Source organism: Sander lucioperca, chromosome 18 (assembly GCF_008315115.2).
Source record: "Sander lucioperca isolate FBNREF2018 chromosome 18, SLUC_FBN_1.2, whole genome shotgun sequence".
Lineage (NCBI taxonomy): Eukaryota > Metazoa > Chordata > Actinopteri > Perciformes > Percidae > Sander > Sander lucioperca.
Genome location: NC_050190.1, coordinates 30,495,543 through 30,513,311, shown reverse-complemented (window position 1 = coordinate 30,513,311; position 17,769 = coordinate 30,495,543). Strand labels below are relative to the sequence as shown.

Sequence of the window (17,769 nt, the reverse complement as noted above, 5' to 3'; positions counted from 1 at the left end):
GTTTTTAACTAAGATTGGCGCTTTTATTTTGAAATCAAAACCACCGTTCTTCCGATCTTGTTGTGCTGTATGTTGCGATATTGACGCAAGGGGACGTTATATTTTCTAGCAATGTAACGAAACCGAGCCTACATCAGCTGCATTATTCATGTCTCTTTGCAGATCCGATGTGTTTGCAGCTATTGAGGGTGCTCTTCATTAACATTTCTTTTATGGTTCCTTTGACGGCCATTTCATTTGGGCTTCATGTGTTTTTTGATTGAACTCAGAAATGTAACCTTACATTTATTAACATTAATCATAACTTGTGCGTTTGGTAGCTATTAAAAGCTATTTAGAAGGCAAGGCGCACTGTCAAAGCGAAATGAATTTTGTTGTGCAGGTTGTTTTAGCAGCTTCCCTAATTAGCTCAGCTGATGTTCGCCTCTCAGTCGTGCACAGGACGACTGGGACCACAGTATAACGTTACAGTCGTGTGACAGCCACCAGTCACTAGTAGCCCTGCTGCCTCCTCGCAAAGGCAGGGGGAGACGTGAGAATAATGCTAAGAGGATGCGCCCCAGCAGCTGGCTTGGAAGTCTGTCGTGGTTTTGATGAGCTAGCATATCGGCTAACAGCAGCTAACCCTGCAGCTGACAACCAGAGCTTCATGTCACATGTTAACACACGTTCTTAACGTGTGTGTGTGTGTGTGTGTGTGTGTGTGTGTTGGGGGATATGTGTTTTGTGTGGTTTGACGGTTTTATACAAGACATTTTAACTGAGCAATTAAGTCAAGTTTGAGGTCACATAGGGGGTTTAGAAAAGTTGATAAATATAAATATAAAAATAATATAGACAATGAACAGTTGGTTGTACTGGCCCAAGTCTCATAGGCTATTTTTTTTAGACAGCATTAGGATAACTAAAGATATGAGAAATTGCCTTCTGTGATAACTGGGCAGAAAGAGCCAGGCTACACACTGTACGAGATGTGCTAAATTTAGCTCAAATACTTTTGGAAATACTTCAAACACAGGCTATGGCTTTGCCAAAGAGAGCAATGTCCAAAGGGGAAACTACTTATGATGAAAGCTGCTGAAATTCTATATTTTACAACAAATTCCATTAAAATACCCAAACCAACAATGAATTGACCCTACTAAGAATTATTGTGTATGTATCCAAAGCCTGACATATCTTACTCCTCCAACGACGGCAGTTCACTGTAGTTTATTTCAACTCAATACCACATACACCTTCCTGTTTCTGTAAATACTCACTAAAGCACCAAGTGTCTATTAATCTGCAGCCAAAAATAGTCCCCAACAATATTTCCCCCTGTCCTGAGTAGCATTTGTAAAAAAAAAAAAAAAAAAAAAAAAATAGCTATATTCTCAGCTCAGCTGTTTCAGGAAATTTCTTTCTTTGTAATACTTTTGTACTTTAACTTAAGTAAGTATTTTGAATGCATTACTTTTACTTGTAACAGAGTATATCTACACTGTGGCATTACTACTTTGACTTAAGTAAAAATCTAAGTAGCCTACATCTTCCACCATTGCAATTAAAGTATATTTAGTAGTCAGCTGACATTAGCTTATCACAGATATGTTGGTATTGGTGTATATGTTGGCCAATAATAATAAAAGAAATAGCAGTATAGAAATATTATTTTTTTGTTTGTCATTTAGAAAATCACAGCTTGTCCTCCAGAGAGCCCTGACAAGTTTATTTTTTAACTGTCAAATGTCAGACTCAGTAAATAACCTGGTCACAATTCTTTAAAAAAAGTAATTTAAGAGATCCTTATCAAACATATTTGTTTACGTAAGTTATGTGCCTTTAAAAAATCCTGTTTTGGAGGGTGTTTAAAATGAATGGGAAGGTACATATGATGTACTAAATCCAGGTGCCCCTAGTTTGTGTCGAAGCCAAAAACCTTCACAACAGTTACCTAATTTAGCTTTGATTTATCCATTATTGAGAGATTATATATCAGTTGGTGACATTTGTTATCTCAGTTTTTGGAGAGCAGGGAGGCAATCTCGGTTGGCTTCACTCTATCAAATCAGCACACTGTGCAGTCACACAGGATCTAACCATTCTGTTAATTATACAATAGGCACAGATTAATAAAGCCAATGTACTAATAAATCAAACTATCATATATACTTTTCTATATTTTCTATTGCAGCAGAACTGCGTTGAGGCAATATTTACATCATTTGGACGACACTACATTTTGATCTTTGCACATTATGTTCATTTTGCACTTAAGTTCTTAATAAAATGAGAAAATACTCAGTGCTTTTCATTTGTCAAGTATTTCATTCACACGTAGGAGTATACAAAAATAGGCTCTGCCATGTGGTTATTTCATACAGAATATTTATTTATTGAATTACCAGAAAACATGCTATATATAGTGATATATTGTTATCGAGATATGAAACGACCTATATTGGGATAGAAGATTTTGGCCGTATCGCCCAGCCCTAATCTAACCTTTGGTAGAAACCAGGAAGTCTCATTGTTGAATCCCCACTATTGGATACAGCCAATTCTGCCAAAACTGCATTTAATGCAATTTCCCTTTTATTTCAGAAATATCTATTGGGAAAATAGGGATCTGAATGGGATTATTTTTGTGGTGTCAAACATGGCTATGAGGGGTTAAATTCTCTCTGATGATAAAAGTATAAAGAGCAAGAGAAATTAGAGAAATTGTTAAGGTGAATTCCTCTATTCACACTCACTGCACAGTGATCAAATTGACTTTATTCCTAACAATGTGTCAATACAGGACATTTCTTATGCATGTTTGTGTCTGTGAGTGATATGTTCAGGCTGGTTGTATCCACGCATGTTTCTTGTAATATCTTAATCTCAATATAATTTGGAAAGCTGGAAATAAACTCTCCTACCTTCTTGGAGAGTATATTCTGTAGAGTTACTTTTTGAAGATGTGTATGCTCTGGTACTTTTGAGATTATTTGAAACTGAGGTATGTAACTACAAAACAATATCAACATTGGGATCAATATTGAAATCAAGCATATAACATGACACAACTACAGTGATTGGTGAAGAAGCCCATTTTACAGTGTCTGTGGTTTCATCTGGGAATGGAGAAAAAAATGTCTCGAGAACACACTTCACTTTCACCTAATTACCAAAGTTGATAGCCTGGATGACCTCGAAATATTTTTTGCCCTTGAACCAAGTGTACCAAGGCTTCACAATAAGCTATGTTTTCATGTTCATGTGTCAGGGGACTGTAATGACAGGCAGCAAAATGTCTGCAATTTCTTCAAAAGTCTTGAAATGTAATTGTGTAATACCTAGCACTGAACTGATTATAGTACTTATGTGTTTAAATTTCACTTTTAGACCGCTTGGGTTTTCTGTTATGAAGTCAGTTTAGTCACTTAGATTTGTGTTAGCTTTTCAAAATTCCATTTTAATATTGATTTAAAGCTTTAGTGCGTAACTTTTTTGATATTAATGAACGTCTGTAACATTCAAGCCATTGCCAAATGAGCTGATACAAAGCTAATTAAGACTATCAGCTCCACACAACTCTCTCTGTATTTCTCAGCGTGGCTGTGTTTAGAAATTGTTGTCATCCGGCAACATTCTCGCACAGAAACTTGAGAAAAGATAATTACCGCTTCTGAAGAGTCCATCATGTTTTTTTTTTTTTTTAATCCTCCGTGCGCGATAACGGAAGGCTTGTGTCATGTGGGTGCAACAACAGTGTAGTTGTCATTACTTAGAATTCCTCATGGGGGCGACAGAAACTACACACTATAGCTTTAAATTGAAGAAAAAAATGTATACGTATAAAGAAAGTTTGACATTTTGAGAAGTACGATTATTCACTTTCTTGCAAAGACTTAGATGAGAAGATTGATACATCTTTGATATCTGTCGCTTAAATACAAGGCTTCAGCCAGCAGCTAGTTAGAGTAGCTTAGACTAAAGACTGGAAACATGGAGAAACAGCCAGCCTAGCTCTGTCAGAACCAGGCTAGAACAAAGTCTGAAGTTTGACTGATTAAATTGTAAGACACGCCGGGCAACCTTTTTAAATCACTGTGTTACACATTCTCTTTAAAGTGGATCTAGACAATCTCAAGTTTTTACTTCAGCTGTTCATAATAATAAACCATGGGTGAATAGATATCCGCTGTTCGTAGACTATAAAGGAATACTATAGCTTCATATATTAATGTGTAACAATATTGAATGTGGTACTCTTTAATTTCCCTTGACAAAATTGCATGTCAGGCCTGTAAAACAGTAATTAGACACTGAGATGCAAACACAGTCAATTAAAATGCTGGGCAATAACATTAATTACTGTAAGTATACATGTGTGAACTTCAATTGAAATGTCTCATTAGTATCAGCCAGGGTTCCAATCTCTTTGTAGACAACCAATGTCAGCGATCAGTTTTATTTTAAACATGTAGTAAAAGTGCATCGTATTAATGCTTGTTCTCTTCTGTAACCTGAACTTCTCTCTTCTTCAGTCAGTGACAGCTGTTTCAATAACTTGGCTGAGGACAGGAGTGGAGTCAACCTGAAAGACCTGGTCCATGATCCCTCACTGTGAGTCTACACACGGCCTATTACAGAGTCCGATCAGTCTCAATATTAATGAATGCACACAGAAGGATTCACAAATGTATTTTGTGATTTATATACAAATGACTCTCCTCAAAAATAGTTATTGTTATACAGTACATACATGTAAAAATAAATCCATATATAACAAAATAAGGTCCACACATTCTGATGCACACACAAATATTTTTTGTATTAAATTAAAAATTTGATAAATGTAAATAAAATGTTTTCCCCAGGATGGCGAAGGCATGTCCCGCCCTACTCTGCCTTTGTTTGGCTTACCCTGACATTCTAACTCCAATTTTCCACTGGGCACGTCTGTGCTTCGTTCCGGTTGCTCACAGGGGCCGCGGCGCATCTGGAACGCAGTGCAGACACGCCCAGTGGAAAATGGCTGCGAGCAATGAAGCCATTCAAGTCAATGCTTGATATTCCACCAGCCGCGCTCCGGCGTGTCTCAGAAGCGTGCGCGAAGCGTCTCTCCACTCCGCTAAAGATACACGCCAGTTCTATTTTCACACGAGCCGCGGGCCGAAAGCCTGGCAGAAAGTGAAATAGCGAGAGTATCCAGTCAATTTACCAAAAGACCCCCCTATTATTATACATGTCTCCTTTACAACACTACAGACGAAGAGAGATTAACCTTGAAGGTGGAAAAACATAACAGACATCACAGATCCTTTTTTATAAGGACAACGCCAGAAAAGAGAAGACATGGAGTTGAAGGTAGATGCTAGCTCAATAAACACGTGATTGTTCCGTAAAGTACTTAGAGAGACAATATAACCTGTGATACGCTCCCGGTGTGGTATGGCGCGTGGCGGAGGACGGAACAAAACGGGAACACAGCACAGACGTGCCCAGTGGAAAATTGCGGTTACCCTCACCTAAGTAATCCCACTCCTCTTGCCTAAACCTAACCAACCTAACTAACGAAGGCAACAAGTACTAGCCAATCAGAGGGAGAGTAGGGCGGGTCATGCCTTCTTCATGCCTTCGCTATCTTGGTAAACTATACCAAGATGGCTATATATATAATAAGGCCCTAAGGCCTGTCAAATCTGACTCCAGTTACCTAATTACTGCGCCTTCTCTAATCGGAATTAATGTTTACTGAGTCCAGCATAAGAGGTTACAACACAATTGTGGGTTCACAAACGGCACCTGAGTTTCCCTGGCAACAGGGATTAGATTAAGATTAAGATTTCCCTGTGTTTTTATTCTCTCCTCACAGGGGGGTGTCTTCTAGTTTCTTAGACAGAAACTGTTAACCTTCACAAACCCACACACCAAGGTCCTCTGTGTGGTGCAACTTCCTCTTCTATTCTCTTAACTTGAACTTTTCCTGTTTTGCAACTTTTATTCTACACATGCAGTACACACATGCATGTACGCTGACATTACACTTGCTCTATCTTCTTTGTCCCCCTCTGCAGGCTGGGAGGAGTCATAGCAGCCTACAAGATTGTTCCAGATGAGATTGATGAAATCAAGGTACGTGTCGTCACTTTGAGCTCACTAGAAATCACATCACTCACAGTCAAGGAGACACATGCCAATAAGCGGTGGAAATAGTCTGGACTTTGCACACTTTTCCACTGGCATTAAACCATGTTTCACTCTGTCATAGAAGAAGACACACTTGATAACCGTGATACAGGCACTGAATGTAAAGAGTGGCAAATTCCTCCTCACATACTTGAATCTTTGCACGTTTGGCTCACAAGTCTCATTAGCTGTTGCAGCGACCATCCGTCTATCGTCCAACACTTAGACAGTCGTGATTCCTCAATGCTTTTCTAGAGACTGAATGCACTAGATATGATCCTATGTTAATCCCTGTGGGGAAATTCTCTCTTGAGGTACTGAGCAGCACCTTAGAGCAAGCCAGATGTTTGTCACTACTGGAGTATGACCCCAGGTGTTTCTTTGAAGGAGAGTGTCTTTATTTATTGCAGCTGCCTGTCGGGCCCATAGTATGTCAGGTAAAGAGGATGCATGGTGTAGTTTTTAACGTGTGTGTGTGTGTGTGTTTGTCTCTGTGTGTGTGTGTGTGTGTGTGTGTGTGTGTGTGTGTGTGTGTGTGTACAGGACACTCTTTTGGAGTGGTGTGATGAACAGCAGCTGAATCTCGTTCTCACTACTGGAGGAACTGGCTTTGCACCACGAGATGTTACACCTGAGGTACAAACAGCCACTGACTGCAAAACTTAAACAAAAGTGTTAATAAAACAATAAATAATAACTATGATTAACCACAGGACAGTTGGAGACTTGACTAGCAAGCCCCGTCGGATCTGAACGAATTGAACGAATTGCTTTGAAAATGTATCCTATTATCCCAACCACAATTCTTTGGGACATTTCAAGCACTTTTGGGAAACTAGTTAACTAACTGAGAACCGGTGTTTGTGTTGTAGGCCACCAGAGAGGTGATAGAGCGAGAGGCTCCGGGTATGGCTCTCGCCATGCTGATGGGATCACTCAACGTTACACCACTAGGCATGCTGTCCAGGTGAAGATTACTGTGTTCACTGTCAGTTAGACAGTTAGACTGTGCACACCAGGATGTGCGGTGGTAATCTGCCAATCTGTTTTTATCTAACCAGATTAGTGTGTGTGGTATCCTCTCGTGCTCTAATCTGCTTTCTACTGCATTGTCTTCAGGCCAGTGTGTGGTATCCGTGGTAAAACTCTGATCATCAACCTGCCAGGGAGCAAGAAGGGCTCTCAGGTGGGCTTATTGAACTGTGCTTATTCTGAACTCTGCTACACCCTTACTCATGTCATGTACGTTATTATGAGAATCTAAAGCTCTACATGACTTTGTTGAGTCACAAATCTTATATGTATGGCTAGACTTGAAATAAAATAAAATGTATTGTTCTGTTTTTATTACTATTACATTAACTGTTAAAAGGTGATGTAATTTGGCAAGTATAATTCATTTGAAATTGCATTAAGTTTGGTGATGAACGCATAATGACTTGTTAAGGACTTGAAAATCAAAATTTAGGACCTGGGCTTGACTTACAGCCGGAATACATGGGGCATGGAAGCGGCGCAACAGTTTTGGCGCAGCAGAGTGCGTCCATTATACTTTAATACTTTAACTTGTACTTTTTATTGATCCCCGGTGGGGAAATTACAATTTTACACTCTGTTTGTTAGAACACACTACACACAGGCCTGAAATACACACACACATGCTCAGGTCCTATACTTGCACAAAATGGAAAGATGTCACAGTGAGTGGGCTGCGACTGCTGGACAGGCGCCCTGAGCGGTTTGGGGGGGGGGGGGGGGGGTTGGTGCCTTGCTCAAGAGCACCTTGGCAGTGCCCAGGAGGCCAACTGGCATCTCTCTAGCTACCAGTCCACACTCCATACTTCAGTCCGTTACCCGCGGCTAGGCTGCCCTCCAAAAGTCAAAAACAAAGATGAACTCTATGTAGCAGGTAAAAAACGGTAAACACCACACTGCCACCCTTATGTGGCGCGTTGCATCCTGTCCTAAGTATTTCGGCCGTTACTTGGGTCTTCCAAAACCATTGCTTTTTCCCCTCTTTAGATTCTGGATTTTGCTCTTTTATGCTGTACAAAGTACCCCACTTTTAGGGAACCAAAAGTTATTAGATTTTTCTTTTTTTATGTAAATAAACCCCAGTATGGGAGTGATTTTATGTTTCATCATAGGTATACAATAGGCAATTCCTGACAAAAATAGTGGATAGCGGTAGCTTTATTTAAATGGGTGTTTTTTCAAAAGCAGGCAGCTGTTTTCAGTAGAAAAGCTCCATAAAACGACTGTACGCTACCTGCCCAGCATCAAATGTTATCAATATATTAATAAACACATTACATTATAAGTAATAAAAGTATGGGGCTACAGATGAAAATTAGTAAATTAGCTTTTTTGCTAACTGGCACATTTACATTTTGAGTGTAAACAAAAAAATGTCAATTGATGTGCATTGTCCCTTTTAAATAAACAAATAAATTAATTAATAAATTGCAATCCCGCTACTACTGCCAGAAATCAGAAAGTGACTAAATGTCACAAAAGCTCAAACTTTGGTATCATCAAAATTAAATTATTACTGTCACAAGCACTGATGTATTTTGAAATATTTACTAATTTCTCATTCATTCTTCTCTTAGATCAAACCCAGTATCTTGGGTAATAGCAGTTTAATATTGACATAATGCAATTATTAAATGGTTGATGAAACAACGTATCTCACCACAGTGTTTCAAAACTTTTAGGGGTGCTGCAAATCCAGGGTAAAAGAAGGTGACATTTGTTCCTGACTAGTGGGACAGCATCATTTATAGTTGACTAGTTCCAAATTTACGGTTTATGTCAACTCTTTGATTTCTGTTTGAAAGGGCTCTAGAGTTTAACATGTGCGTTATATTGTTTCCTCCAGGAGTGTTTTCAGTTCATCCTGCCCGCTCTGCCCCACGCCATTGACCTGCTGCGTGAAGCCGCGGTCAGGGTTAAATCCACACATGCCGCCCTGGAGCAGCTGCCCTCCCCTTCCCCTCTGCTGGCCAACATGCACATCGACACAAACGCCAACATGCACACCATGGAGCGCGGCACCCAGTGCGAGGAAGAGGAGGACGAGGAGGAGGAAGAGGACAGGAGGAGAGTTCGACATGCGCACAACCACCACCACCACCACCATCACCAGCATGGTACCTCCCACATCACCGCAGCTGCTATCGCTGCCAAGGTAACCAGTCGACAGGAAACACCACTACCAGTGCTGCTGCTGCTGCTGGAAACTTGACAGATGAAACTTTAATGATCCCTGTGGGGAAATTGGGTCATTGCAGCAGCAGCGTACTGTACTACAGACAACTCCTGCTCGAATGCTATAGGCTGCTGCAGGACTCCAAAAAAAAAATCACATCAAGTTGTAAAAAAAATAAATTTGAAAGGCAGCAGGGCATTTCACAAAATTTTCAGAAACATTCCTTCCTTTTTTTCTCCTTTTTAATTAGATTCAAATATTTCTAGTCTAGAAAAATTGCTGTTTGATAAAATAGTACTTGATATATTTTTTACATTTCTTGGCATGCTAATTTGAAGCCCAAACATGAGACATTAAGAGATCTGTATCTGAATATCTTATCTGGATAACAATAACGCATTGGGATTTATATTAAGGCTGTGACGGTATGGATCTTTTCTTACCGCAGTAAAAAAACAACGTATCCCCACAGCATGGCGGTTAAGCCAAGGGGGTAAGCGAGCATCCGGAAAGCGTACCTCCTATGGGGAGACTCTGAGGCTAACAAGCCATCTCCTTCTGCTAGCATCCCATTGACTCCCATTTATTTTTGCGCTACTTTGACAGCGAATAACTTTACATCTGAAGCGTTTAAAGACTTTATTTGTCCATTGTTTATTTCTAAAGAAACACAACAATGTATAAAAGGCTCCATTACCTTGTACCTCACGTTATGGCCCCGTAGCAGCCTTTTTTTGTAAAAATAGGCTAACGATGGTGTCATAACCACGTGACTTTCTGTCGCACGGTAGAGAAATTACCGTATAATCAGGAGAAGCGCGCAGGCAATCGGGGGGACATGGAGGCATACAGTTAAGGGAGAAGCCCATTGAGAGTCCATGAAAGCATCGGAACAAAATATTTCAGCAACGTTTTGCTCCTGCTCCTACGCTCATGGACAGCTCCTACTCACGCTCTCCGTCTCTGCAAGATTGGGAATGATTGAGATTTCTCTTGGCACAGCTACCAGAAGACTTCCAAATTTCAGACAGGTTGCTCACGGCACATTTACGTCGTCAAGCTCAGTTTGAGGCTGCGCAGCAACGCTCAGCCATCACCGGGAAAGTGCTTCTAACGGACCTCACTGGTCTCCGTCGAAGTCTACGGCGTTGTTGTGTCCATTTCTTTCATTGTCTATGGGTTAAGCGTGCGACCAATGTATATGTTTCTTTTTCTTGATTGATCATTGCACTGGATACAACTTTACTCTCTCCTACAGTGTTTTGATTATGGTCGACTTTGTACTAACTAGCCACTGTGTTGACATTACACACCTACTTCCAGCTGGTGCAATAGACCTCAACAGTCCCGCCCACAGCCTACTCCGGAAGTAAAAATCCCATTGATTTTCTCCATAAGGATTTAGAATATCAGTCATAATGTCTAAACCATCCGAGGTAGACTGACCCCGAGCTACGTGGTTGTGAAACGAAGGTTTCTGCTCCTGTAGAAGCTAGAAGTCCGTATGAAATCAACCTCGTTTTAAGAAAAACATGTTTTATCCGCAATTTAATGGAGAAAAACTACACTACCCACAATCGTAACAGCAACGTCTCTGATTGGTCCAACTCGCTGTTACCATCAAAACGTTTACCGTACCCGCGAAACCGCGAACGGCTAGAGCGAGCTTCTACCATTGAAGTCTATGATAGTTTCTGTACACGGTCTTGTACCTTTGCCTTTTTTTCCGTTTTCAAAATGTTTTTTTTTTGTTGCGCCGAATCAAATGTGTTATGCTCACTATTCATCTCATAGCTGGTTGGCTTGGTTCCAAACTTAAAACTCTCTATATAAGCAATTTTCGAAACGTCAATGAAACAATTGAATGGGGAAAAACACTTCCGGAGACAGAGCCGAAAAAAAGTGGGCGGTCACTGTTGAGCTTTATAGGCTGCAGGTGTAAATGCAAAGGCCCATGTTCAGATGTCGGTGTCCAGATAACGTATTAAGATACAGATGGCCTACTCTCACAAGCCAACTCCAAATACTTGATTGAATTTTAAAGTCATGTAGAACATTAGTTGGAGGAATCAGTAGGATCCACATTTTTAATATTTAGAAGTGGTCCATGGAGCAGCTATTTCATTTTGTGTCTTTATTCATTAACTAGATTGAAGCCCTCCATTTCATCTCATTCACCTGTCTGTGTATGGGGACATGTGTCTGTCTGTGTGTTTGTACGTGCCCACATGCGTGCCCACGTGCGTGCGTGCGTGCGTGCGTGTGTGTGTGTGTGTGTGTGTGTGTGTGTGTGTGTCTGTCCATCAGACAAGCCATGCTGTGGTCATGGCTAAGGGGGGTCCCTACTTTGCCGGCAACACACCTGACCCGCCCACTCATTTCACCTGTTCCTGTACTCATGACCAGCAGGTGAGACACTCACACACACCCCTCCTCTCCTGCCATTGGTCAGTTCATCATGTCTTTCAGATACACACCCTGTCCGTCATACAAGTATAACAGTTATTTTAAAAATATGCCTTTCTCTGAATTGCGTAAAATGTATCTGGAGCTTCAGCGGAAAAAGGTCCGACTAGAAAAGTGCACTCAGTAGAGTGCAGATCTCCTCTGGGTGTGTCTCCCTCTCTCCTCCCAAACAAAGAAGAGTTGAATCTCACTCAATTGTCTCTCCCGGGTGGAGCCCTGCACAGGACTGTTTCCTTAATCCCGCAAACATTCTGACCATGCATACACGCCTGGCCTCGCACAACAGAGTTTATCAGTACTCTGGCCTCTGTCCCTGATTGGTTTTAGTGATATTTGTGTGTTGGTGAAACAGCGCCCCGCGTGCACATCAGTCACAGTTCAGGGGGAGAGTGGTACTGCAGCACGGGATATGGCCGGATACAGTAGTTGTAGATTCGTAGTTTGCATTCCATGAATCCAATTGTCATGTAGACACAACCTTAGTTGACAGTAAAACAACTGAACGACATTATTTGACTAGCAGTGTGTGTGTGCGTGTGTGTGTGCGTGTGTGTGTCTGTGTGTGTCTGTCTGTGTGTGTGTGTGTGTGTGTGTGTGTGTGTGTGTGTGTGTGTGTGTGTGTGTGTGTGTGTGTGTGTGTGTGTGTGTGTGTGTGTGTGTGTAGATCCCGGACTCTATCATTTCCCGAGGCGTTCAGGTGCTTCCTCGAGATTCAGCCTCTTTAAGCTCCACCCCTTCCGAGTCACCACGGGCCACACAGGCGACCTCCCGTCTTTCCACCGCCTCATGCCCGACACCCAAGGTACACACAAACTTTCATACATACACACACACGCACACTTATATATGCTTTGCAAGAGTCATGGAGCATGCCGACAATATATGTGTCGTTACTGCTGACAGTAGTGAAAAGCTATCTCAGCAGTTCCTAGTAAAAAAAACGACAAGCAGGACAGTTCCTGCATGATTAGAGATTTTTCTTATTTCTTGGATTCTCCAACTTTTGTGGTCACTCTAGGTTATTTTCTAATGTTTTTTTTTTCCTCATTTCTTTTGAAATACTCCCAGTAAAGAAGGTGTTGCCAATTTGAAGGTTTCATTCGGATTGTTTGGAGAATTGTTTGGTCCCAATGTAACCACCAAGATCACTTACCAAAAGGTTTAAGTGTTATAGTGAATATTAAATGTTACTCCCAATCCTGTCTCAATTTGGCTTTCGAATGGGTATATTAATATGAGACCAATCACAAAAGTTAGTAGTCGGACGTGACTGTCGGCCTCTCGCACAGTGATGGATTACCCCTCGGCTAAAAGTCTCGGGACTTGTGTGCTGTTTGGAATTGAATGGGAGTGAATGAGACTGTGAGCTTTGGCAAAACTGAAATATAAATATCTTCAGTTGTTGTACATTCACGTAAAATTGGTCCCAATTAATATCAAGGGATTGGCAATGGGGGAATAAATGGTGATGGAGATCCAGGCCTTTTATTTATATGAGCATTTTATTAAGGCCTTTATTCCTAATTTTTCCTGTTGTGTAAGCACTGGATATTTTATCATATTTAAGTAACATCGTTTTTATTGGCTGTAAATGCAAACTCAAAACTTTCCACAGCACACATTCCATCAATACAACAGATTTATTTCTCACTCACCACTCTGCTGCTCTGAATGAAGTCCTAAATAATAATTACTCCTGAAAATGTAATGATGCAGTATTGAAGGTCTTCTTCAGGCAAACATCTGACGCAGACCTTGTTGCTTGAAATGTTGCAACATTACATTACATTTTTGGGTGCTTGCAAAATTCAGTGTGTGGACTACCTCTCCTTTTTCTTTGTAAAGGAATTAATTAGTGATGAATTAGTGAATGAAAACAGTATTTCTGTTAAAAAAGAAAGAGAGAGTGGCAGAGTTGTGCGGAGGACATGGCTCGGTTGGCATTAGTGCTGAGGAAATTTACCTAAAGCTGAATTTACCATGTTAGTCACGGGAATACAGGGATTTTCACCAATCCTCACTGTTTTTTAATCGTCTTGTTATTGTTGACCGGCCTTTATTTGTTTGTACCAGACAGGGCTATTATTTGAATACTATATTTAATTATTTACAGTATTCAATTTGTATGCAATGGCACGCACCGTTTTTAACATTCAAATCAAGACAAAGAGACAACTTACATAAATGAAAAGCAATGAAGAAAATCATTGATGAATGATGAATGAACTTCCACAGCAGATACGGACAACACGCCAGCAGATATCTGAAATGTTATTAAGGAACAGCGTTAGCCTGGTAGCTCAATCAAACCCCATACTGATTCCTGTTTTAGTTTCTAATAATCCTGTGTTGTTCTGTGCAGTCACAGAATTAGACGCACAGCTGCTGGTGTGCTGGTTTTGAACGTCACCGCTAGAATTCATGTTATTTATGTCTCCATGTCCTGTGTATTAGACATTATTAATAGATACATCAACATGAAAGCCTTTGCCAGACTGTCCTGTTGTGAAGGAGGAGGTATTTAAATCATCCCCTCCATATATTTGCATCAAACAATGACCAAATATAGAACATGTGTCTGTCTCTCTGCAGGTTCAGTCACGATGTGGCAGTAATGAGAACATTCTGAGAGCCAGTAAGTTCAGAGAGAGAGCGAGAGGAAGTGTGTGTGTGTGTGTGTGTGTGTGTGTGTGTGTGTGTGTGTGTGTGTGTGTGTGTGTGTGTGTGTGTCTCATTAACATGCCAGCCTCGTAAGGGCGCCTGCACACTGCCTGCGTGGCGTGTCCGTTTGTATTTCGGCTCCCATGTTAACAGGTTAGAGCTTGTACACTGCCTGCGTGATACACACGTCTCAGGCGCCGAAAACACGTGCATGCTAGAAATAGGACCGACGCCTATTTACGCAAGCGTGTTGGAAGCGTTTCCAGGCAAAATAGAATACGAAAAGATGTTTATATGTCATTTTTACACAAATACATATTAATAAATGACATGTTGATGTTTGAAAGTCTCTAGGTTTTGACATAAATGCAGATATAAATGTAATTTAAAAATAAATAATGATTGATGAATGATGATGATGATTTTCAAATATTGCGCCTGTCAATACAGAACGAAATATTCTGTAGCCTATTTTGCCGTCAATACTGCCGACGTTGTCTTTGCTGTAATCAAATCAGTATATATTTATGTTTATGGGAAACATACATATGTACAGACAAGGCTAGCAGCGGCAGGGCCGCGTCAGACACGTTTCTGGTGTGCAAAGACATAGAAAACGCCACGCGGCCGCCACGCAACTGACACGCAACAGAAACGGCACGCTTACGCCACGCAGGCAGTGTGCAGGAGACCTAACAGTAACTTGCATCACTGTGGACCATTTTTAAACTTCACGGTAATGTATACAGAAACGTATTCACTACTTACTCACATACTCTGTGTGTGTCTGTGCGTAGGCCACAGTGCGGTGGACATCAGTAAAGTGGCACGTCGTCATCGCATGTCTCCGTTCCCATTGACTTCAATGGACAAAGCCTTCATCACTGTTCTAGAGATGACACCTATTCTTGGAATTGAAGTCATTAACTACAGAGGTGAGTCTTCTGTGTATGTGCGTTGTTCTGTTCTGTTTGTCTTGTTTATGCACAGGCATTATAGACATTGTATTATCATTGTGTGTTATTGGTAATATTTGTAGTGGTCATGGAAAACATGGAATGGTCATGGAATTAGTAAAATCCTTGAAAGTTTTGGAAACGTCATTGAATTTTGTCGTGTTTCATGAAATGAATTGTTACAGTAATCTTCCGTGGATAACCTTTTTACGTAATCATTTCCTGTAGCTGACGTAACGTCTCTCTAATATGCGGTGATGCGTGACAGTGTTTTGTAAACTATCACGTACGCTTCTCATCTTCTCATTTGTACTTTTTCTCATTTTCGTTCCGTCTCTCCCTCCGTGTACGCCAGCTAGATGAAATCATGTTTGAATAGAGTTTGAATCTGATATGTTTGAATAATGCCAGGTAAGTGTACATTTAATTTCATGGCTCTCTAATGACCGATACAATTTGTATCGGTCACTAGAGGCCATGGAAAAGTTTTGGAATTTTGTCCATGAAAATGTGTGTAGTGTTTGTTGTTCAGATGTGGTTTGCACTAAATTGACCTGGTTTTTGGGCCAATTTCTTTTAGATGGTTTCGGTCGAGTGCTCGCTCAGGACATCTATGCCAAAGACAACCTTCCTCCGTTCCCTGCTTCCGTTAAAGATGGCTACGCTGTACGAGGTGAGACCAATACTATCTATCACTAAACAACAACTGATAAACAGTACGTGGGGGACACAAATGTAAAACAGGATCTAGAAAAATGCCATTAAATGTAACTTTGCTGACATCTGCATTCAACTACACATTTACATGTATTCACTTGTTGGCATTGAATGAATTTAAGAGCTAATTCTTCACACAGTATTCTGTACGTAAACTGTGCTCTTGGCTGCCACTTGAGTTTAAACCCTCAAATTTGACCCGTTTTCGAAATGTCTACTTCAGAAATATGGATTTCTTTTTAACTACCTAATTTTATTTACCCAAAAATAACACAGATGGATGATTCTTTACAACTCCCTTCGCATGTACAACAAGTGATCGGATCTCTACTTTCATTGCATTTTGAGTGTTTTGTTCAATTTTTTAGCATTTGAAAAAGAAATTGAAATGTTGTCGAAACAGTATCCTCTCTGAACTTTCATATACATTAGGTTTATACAAAAACGTCAGAAAAAGTGTTGATTTTCAGATTTGACCCGGGAGGACCTGCGTGCATGGTAGCAATGGAACAGTCATGGTCTAATTTCCGTAATTAACTTAATCAACATCATTATCATTGACCTGTAGCTGCTGACGGCCCGGGAGATCGCTTCATCATGGGAGAATCACAGGCCGGACAACAGGTCAGCTCTAATACACTAACACTATGATAAGTTACAGTCGTGAACAACACAACCTAGTGCCATTAGTTTCACATTTAGCAGTACAGGTACTAGCAATGCTAACAACACAACTATTAGCATTTCTACTAATACAAATCCCACCATCTACGTTTGTACATCAAGCACGGTGAGTAACGCTGTGACATTATATAAGAAGTAGCTAAGGCTGGGTTCAAATAATGGATTCTCCAATTAAAATCGATCTTTGTTTGAGTGATCTGATATGGATTCATAAAAACCAGAAATTGATCTTTTAATATATGCCTTTTCACCATGCATGTATAAATAAAAAGTACTTTAAATGCACATCAATTTCTTGTCAATTCTTAAAGTGCTCATATTATGCTTTTTGGCTTTTTCCCTTTCCTTTATTGTGTTATATATATTTTTTGTGCATGTTATAGGTTTACAAAGTGAAAAAGCCCAAAATCCACCCCAAAGGGACTTACCATCTCCAACAGAAAACACTGTTCACAAACTGCTCCAAACAGCTCTATTGTAGTCCAGCCTTTACTTCAGAGATAAACGTGGTCACTTTGTAACACACGTTATAATGCTGTCTAGCTGCTAGCATGACACGCCCTCATACTCTGCTTCTGACTGGCTAGTAGTCCTTACCTAGCTACTGCGCATGTGCGACTCCCAAAAAAGATGGAACAGAAGTGAAATGTCTCACTCTGTTGCTAAAACAGAGAGCTCAACACACAGGGAGAAAAGAGGAGCTGCAGCAATGTGCAGTACAACAAATATATGGTGTTTTTTGAAAATTAAACCATGTAAACCTATTCTGATATAACCTCTAAATACAATTATGAACCTGAAAATGAGCATAATATGAGGTCTTTAATGTAAAGCCTTAACCTGGTGTATTATAAACAATATTTGAGGGTTGCTTCTTTTTTGTACAATTTACAGCATAAGTTCTCCGAGAAT

General features: G+C 40.4%; 1 protein-coding gene and 1 long non-coding RNA gene across 4 annotated transcripts in view; one reads left to right on the top strand and one right to left on the bottom strand.

Moving 5' to 3' along the window:
• LOC118493757 overlaps positions 1 to 17,769 on the bottom strand; it is a 103,832-nt gene that overhangs the window by 29,851 nt on the left and 56,212 nt on the right. The window lies entirely within an intron of this gene.
• gphna (gephyrin a) overlaps positions 1 to 17,769 on the top strand; it is a 31,699-nt gene that overhangs the window by 665 nt on the left and 13,265 nt on the right. For 2 of the 3 annotated variants that reach the window (XM_031321290.2, XM_035994819.1), the window contains exons 2-13: positions 4,518 to 4,596; positions 6,051 to 6,108; positions 6,706 to 6,798; positions 7,035 to 7,129; positions 7,282 to 7,348; positions 9,044 to 9,352; positions 11,681 to 11,782; positions 12,504 to 12,641; positions 14,432 to 14,474; positions 15,298 to 15,435; positions 16,037 to 16,129; positions 16,742 to 16,797. In XM_031321290.2, the coding sequence (XP_031177150.1) occupies positions 4,518 to 4,596; positions 6,051 to 6,108; positions 6,706 to 6,798; positions 7,035 to 7,129; positions 7,282 to 7,348; positions 9,044 to 9,352; positions 11,681 to 11,782; positions 12,504 to 12,641; positions 14,432 to 14,474; positions 15,298 to 15,435; positions 16,037 to 16,129; positions 16,742 to 16,797 (1,271 nt within the window). The remainder of the gene's footprint in view (positions 1 to 4,517; positions 4,597 to 6,050; positions 6,109 to 6,705; positions 6,799 to 7,034; positions 7,130 to 7,281; positions 7,349 to 9,043; positions 9,353 to 11,680; positions 11,783 to 12,503; positions 12,642 to 14,431; positions 14,475 to 15,297; positions 15,436 to 16,036; positions 16,130 to 16,741; positions 16,798 to 17,769) is intronic. The other variant, XM_031321291.2, reaches the window with a different exon arrangement.